This window comes from Limulus polyphemus, unplaced genomic scaffold (assembly GCF_000517525.1).
Source record: "Limulus polyphemus unplaced genomic scaffold, Limulus_polyphemus-2.1.2 Scaffold3511, whole genome shotgun sequence".
Lineage (NCBI taxonomy): Eukaryota > Metazoa > Arthropoda > Merostomata > Xiphosura > Limulidae > Limulus > Limulus polyphemus.
In genome coordinates this window covers 53,542-60,540 of record NW_013669121.1, presented here as the reverse complement: position 1 = coordinate 60,540, position 6,999 = coordinate 53,542, and the positions used below count along the sequence as shown (strand labels likewise).

Sequence of the window (6,999 nt, the reverse complement as noted above, 5' to 3'; positions counted from 1 at the left end):
CATTCAGGCCTTGATTCAAAAGGAGCCATTGAAAACTAGGTTTATCATAATTCTATATTGGTTTGTTGTTAAGCACAAAGCGACATAAAGGGTCATGTGTTCTATATCAATCGCAATGATCGAACTCCGAATCCTAGATTTATAAACGTTCAAGTTCATCTTTTGGGCCACCGGAGAACCGGATTTTTATGACTCAAGCTCTCAACTAAGTTATTGCTTCAATTAGTTAATAAAAAGCATTATTTTGTTTTATGTGAAATCTTATTCGAGCTTAAATAATAGGTACAACGAAAACAGGTTAACCAGATTTGTTTTGTTTTGTCTTAATGGTATCAGAGTTAGTTATACTAGGTTCATGATATTAGGATTATAACATTGAGGTCATAATTTCAAGTTTATAATGTTAAGTTAATAATATCTTATTCTTTACATAATATAATATCATGTCAGCTGGTTCAACTTTGTCATTTTTTTCTTCTTTGAATTTCAACTAATTCAATTGAATTACTAACTTAAATAATTATAACCCTTATATCTTACTGTTTGTTATAAATACTTAATATAATGCTAAATTATTACTTTTTTTGTCTATATCATCTCCGAAATTTTGATTTTACTCATTAAGGTATACTAAGAAGATAGAGATTGTTTTATTGACAAATAAACTTGTGATCTTATTTTCATAATCTACTAAAGTCGCCAAAAGTGTCTAATGCTCACGTATGTCAAATTTCAGCTTCCAAAAAATCTCTTCTTCCATCTGCTTCAGAAGATACTCTCGTCGACAGTGATCCAGTAGCCCTACAACCAATAGTAACTAGCCTATCACAGCAAAGCTCTTCACGTGGTTTGCCCAGTGATCAAAATAACTTTCGGAACCTTGGCTATTGTCAAAGCTCGCTAGAAGAAGGACGTTTATATCCAGCTATGACGACCATGAAGTCCTCTCATCTCACATCTGAAGATGTGAGGTTATCTGATGTCACGGTGTTTAAAGGTCCAGTGAAGACGCTTGAAGAAAATGCGATAGCTAGTCACGTGACATTGATAAAAGATCTCACTCGTGATGCAAGCGATGGATTTTCTGGAATCTCACTTTCTAAAGGAATGAAGAAATCACTAGATGGACGAGTTCCGCCGGATATGGTTGTACTAAAAGAGGTGCAAAGGGTCATGGGGGAAGGAAACATGGCGATGGTCAAGAGTGACCCTGAAATAGTTCAGCCTGGATTTTTTTACCCAGCATACCCCTCTGTTTTTGACAACGGAGCATTCTATCCTTATTCATCTGTTATGACGCATGAAAACGTACCACCAGGAACCTGGAAAGATTCATCTTTGCAATGCAGGCAGTAACTTAAGAAACCACCGTTCTTCTAGCAAAATAAAGTTTTTTAACATATACAGACGTAAAAAAATGTTCTCTATTCAGTGCTAAAGATATAAAATAGTTATTTTTCTTACGTTAAATAATACATAAGCGACTTTGAGAATACATTAATTATAAGGAACAATGATGATGACTTTTACTATCAGTTTTCTTCAGTAAGGCAACAACGTCTTACTTGTATTTCTAAAATTGAAAGACAAAATGAACCTAAAAAACGATATGTTTCCATATTCTTCCAGAAGGCCATCAAAGTACGAAGAATACACAAACTATTATATAGATTGAAAAACTAAACTTTAGGTGAAACTTAGTTGAATGGATGACAACTGCTTATTGTAGAAACACAAGTATAGAGGACAACGTTTCTAAAACAGTCAGTTGCTGTCCATTCAACTAAGTTTCATCATAAATACTCTACCTAAATAATCTATCAAAGAAAGACTTTAGGTGAGCATGTGTTGAAATATTTCCTCATGCCCTTCAAGAAGGCCATCAACGTACGAAGAATACACAAACTAACATATAAAATATAAAAACAAGACTTTATGTGAGTACTGTGTGGAAATATTTCTTCATGCCTTTCCAGAATGCCATTAAAGTACGAAAAATACAAACTAGCAAACAGAATGTAAAAACCAGACTTTGTGTAAGTACTGTGTTGAACAGTTTTCTCCTGCCCTTCCATAAGACCACCAAAATACGAACAATACAAACTAACAAAGAGAATGTAAAAACCAGACTTTGTGTAAGTACTATGTTGAAAAGAGAATGTAAAAACCAGACTTTGTGTAAGTACTGTGTTGAAAAGAGAATGCAAAAACCAGACTTTGTGTAAGTACTGTGTTGAACAGTTTTCTCCTGCCCTTTCAAAAGACCATCAAAGTACGAAGAATGCAAACTAACAAAGAGAATGTAAAAAACAGACTTTGTGCAAGTACTGTGTTGAAAAGAGAATGTAAAAACCAGACTTTGTGTAAGCACTGTGTTGAACATTTTCCACCTGTCCTTACAGAAGACCACCAAAGTACGAAGAATACAAACTAACAAAGAGAATGTAAAAAAACAGACGTTTATGCAAGTACTGTGTTGAAAAGAGAATGTAAAAACCAGACTTTGTGTAAGTACTCTGTTGAATAGTTTCTCCTACCCTTTCAGAAGACCACCAAAGTACGAAGAATACAAACTAACAAAGAGAATGTAAAAACCAGACTTTGTGTAAGTACTGTGTTGAAAAGAGAATGTAAAAAACAGACTTTATGCAAGTTCTGTGTTGAAAAGAGAATGTAAAAATCAGACTTTGTGTAAGTACTGTGTTGAAAAGAGAATGTAAAAACCAGACTTTGTGTAAGTACTGTGTTGAAAAAAGAATGTAAAAACCAGACTTTGTGCAAGTACTGTGTTGAAAAAAGAATATAAAAACCAGACTTTGTGTAAGTACTCTGTTGAATAGTTTTCTCCTGCCCTTTCAGAAGACCACCAAAGTAAGAATAATACAAACTAACAAAGAGAAGGTAAAAACCAGATTTGTGTAAGTACTGTGTAGAACAGTTTCTCATGTTCTTCCAAAAGACCACCAAAGTACGAAGAATACAAACTAACAAAGAGAATGTAAGAACCAGATTTTGTGTAAGTACTGTGTTGAAAAGAGAATGTAAAAAACAGACTTTATGCAAGTACTGTGTTGAAAAGAGAATGTAAAAATCAGACTTTGTGTAAGTACTGTGTTGAAAAGAGTTTTGGTGGTCTTCTGGAAGGGCAGGAGAAAACTGTTCAGCACAGTACTTACACAAAGTCTGGTTTTTACATTGTACGAATAATACAAACTAACAAAGAGAATGTAAAAGCCAGACTTTGTGTAAGTACTGTGTTGAAACGAGAATGTAAAAACCAGACTTTGTGTAAGTACTGTGTTGAAAAGAGAATATAAAAACCAGACTTTGTGTAAGTACTGTGTTGAAAAGAGAATGTAAAAAACCAGACTTTGTGTAAGTACTGTGTTGAAAAGAGAATATAAAAACCAGACTTTGTGTAAGTACTGTGTTGAAAAGAGAATGTAAAAAACCAGACTTTGTGTAAGTACTGTGTTGATCAGTTTTCTCCTGCCCTTCCAGAAGACCATCAAAGTACGAACTTTTGTACTTATGTATTTACCATTGAAATAAGCTGCGTTCCTAGATATATAAGAAGAAAAAATCAATAGAGAAATATAAAAGTTGATATTAACTCCGAACGTCGACAGTTTTTTTTTCCTTTTAATAAGCTCCCCAGTCGCATAGCGGTATGTCTGCGGACTTATAACGCTAGAAACCGGGTTTCGATACTCGTGGTGGGCAAAGCACAGATAGCCCATCGTGTAGCTTTGTGCATATATTCCAACAAACAAACAAACCTTTTAATAATGTATGTTCTTCCTTGTTAATTTGTGCTTGTGAGAGCCATCACATTTAACGCTCGAAAGTTTCTAACCAGATTAGTTACTTTTTTTAAGAGTAGTGATTATATGACCCCATGTTAGCAAATAAAATCCAACTTATTATCCTATACTTCAAAACAATCTGGATGATTTGATATGAGAATAAAATTACTTTTCAAGTTGTTCATTAATAAATTTCAGCACACACTTAAAACAAAATTGAGAATTTTCTCTCTAAATATAGCAAAAACAACATTTTAAAAATGATAATAAAATAAATTAGCATATACATTTATTGATATTATGTGGCAATATTTCAGAATTTTCTTCTATCTCTGTCCAACTCATGGCTTCTAATAAATGTTCAAAACAAACAACAGTGTTTTATAAAAATTAAACCAACCATATGTCTTCAGGAACATCCATTAGCAGTTCACAAAAGCGAAACCAATTACAGATCTCTTAATCACAATTGTGTAAGAACACCCATCTGTAATTAATGGAAACGAAACCAGCTAGAAATCTGTTAGAATATCCGTCTGTAACTCATAAAATGGAAATCAATTACAAACACCTATTTGTAGTTCATAAAAGCAAAACAATTGCAGGTCGTTCAAAATACACGTTTGTAGTTCATAATAATTAATTGAACTACAGGCCTGTAAACATATTCCTCAATAGTTCATAAGAACGAAAGAAACTGCAAAACCGCAAGAACATTTATATGTAGATTTAAAATGAAATCAACTACAAATCTATAAAATCATTCATCAGTAATTTTTAGGAACAAAACCAACTACAAGGCTGTAAGAACACCAGTAGTTCATAAAAATTAAATCAATTACGAGTGTAAGACAATTATATAAGAAGGAAATCTACAGATTGAATTACGGTTTTCTATTACAGTATGGTTTGTTAAATTCGATCCTTTTATATGTCCATATAACGCATGTTATTTTTTGTGCTATTTCATTCGAGTGCTTAAAGATCAACATGTATTTGAAATTTTTCATAAGAAATTTTGTAAACCTTACCAAAGCAACTTTCCGGGATATTACCTTTTCACTCTAGACAAAAGATATGGTTTTAATCAATCTTTTAAACTCTAAACTACTATATATAAATATATACATGAGGTGGGTATTTCTTGTTAAAGGACACAACGTAGTTGCAAAAATATTTCAAAAAGATTACAAGTGGCTGAGTTAATAAAATTAACGATCGAACGAAGTAGAGTATACTCCTTGTATATAACATTTAACTGTTATAACATTTATGAGAAGTAAGACTATTTGGTTATTTTGAATTTTGCGCAAAGCTACACAAGGGTTATCTGCGCTAGCCGTCCCTAATTTAGGAGTGTAAAAATAGAAGGAAGACAGATAGTCATCAGCACCCACCGCCAACTCTTGGGCTACTCTTTTACAAACGAATAGCGGGATTGACATTCACATTATAACGCCCCCACAGTTGAAAGGGCGAGCATGTTTGGTGGGACGGGGATTCGAACCCACTACCCTCAGATTGCGAGTCGAGCGTCCTAACCACCTGACCATGCCGGAGCAGAAATAAAACTAAACATCTAAGTGTTGTATTTCTAGAAACGAGAATTTTTGGTAAGTTTTCATAAACAGTAGAACCGCTTAATAAATAGTTTAAAATTATATTTAACAGTTAATCAGCCACATTATACACGCCGATTAGAAAACATTTTAGATCTTTTCCCTACGAAGCAAGTAATTCTTTTATCTTTTAACAAAAGATATTAGCCAGACTGATCGAAAAATACATTTGTTTACGATTTATAAAAGCATAACCTAAAAAGTGTCTGATTAATAAACGACTGTTTTAATTTTTGTGTAGACAACCGTCCTTGGTTTTAAATGTAGATTTTTATGGCTGAATGGCATAAAAATTCATTATCAATTCGTTGGAAAAAATAATAACTTGTTCAGCCATTACATATAAGACTCTCAAACATTTATAGGAAAAATATCCTTAATACATTTAGAAACTTGATCTCAGAAATACAAAAAAACGAACAAAAACGTTTAGCCCTGGATCTTGCTTATTAATGAGTTGAAAACGTGTGTTATGAAAAAGTTCTATGTTGTCCAATTAAGATTAAAATAAAAACATTGAATGGTGTTTTAACGTTGAATATAAATATAATTTTAGGTGAAAAGTTCTTTCAACATAAAAAATTAAGAAAAATCGATTAATTACTATAGAAGGAAAAAACAAAAGAACAAACGTGGTTTGAAATCCTCAACAAATCCTCAATGAGTGTCCAGTTGTAAAGCATTTTCCTCACAAACACTGTAGAATGGTTTCATTTTTTTTACTGAGAAAAATCATACGTATAACCTTTACCTCTGAAATTCTAATTCAGATTAATGAACTACCTTTAGCCGATCTGTTCAGTCTGTTGTTTATATAAACAGTAACTCGGAGTTGACCTTGTCATTTAGCATGGTCAAGTTGAAGGTCAATATTTTTTTTTTAAATTGCAAACTATTATGAGGGTTTTATTCTATTAGAAACAACAATCATAATATTGACCGAAAATTTACGAAAGTCATTTGAAGAAATTATAAATTTGACAGCATATAATCAAGTAAACGAATTATGAATACTTATCACTCATTAAGGTGACAAACTTTACACTTGAAGTTTATTTATATGTTGCTTATAACAACACTGGTGGTTTTCTAATCTTGCCACACGCTTTATAGAAAAAAGTTTAAGTTACCGGTGTTTTTTCTCAAAACTATTTACATGATAAATACACGTGACGAAGAATGTCAGTCCAAACATTAGATATTTCTAACCTGAAGATAAGAAAGCTTTAACAACAAACGATTATATTGTCCGAGAAAGAATAAATATTGTGACTCAAGTTTCCAAGCTGATAACTATGTTCATATGTTTATATACTGATTATCACAAGGTTTACGTTAGCTAAAGAAGAAAAACGGTTACTGTCAAAGTTGTATACACCATTCCATCTGGCAAGATTGAAACCTAAAACAATTCCACTAAATCAAGTAGATATTTTCAAATCATTGTAAAAACGAAATAAAACATTCCCTAAGATACTAAATGTCTTTTAACAGTATATTTTGTTTGTTTTTGAATTTCGCGCAAAGCTACACGAGGGCTATCTGCGTTAGCCGTCCCTAATTTAGCAGTGTAA

General features: G+C 32.5%; 1 protein-coding gene across 1 annotated transcript in view; it reads left to right on the top strand.

Moving 5' to 3' along the window:
* The window catches only part of LOC106469482 (homeobox protein SIX1-like), a 14,056-nt gene extending 12,700 nt beyond the window's left edge, over positions 1-1,356 (top strand). The window contains exon 2 of the mRNA XM_013929981.2: positions 737-1,356. Coding sequence (XP_013785435.1) covers positions 737-1,356 — 620 coding nt within the window. The remainder of the gene's footprint in view (positions 1-736) is intronic.
* The last annotated feature ends 5,643 nt before the right edge of the window (positions 1,357-6,999 follow it).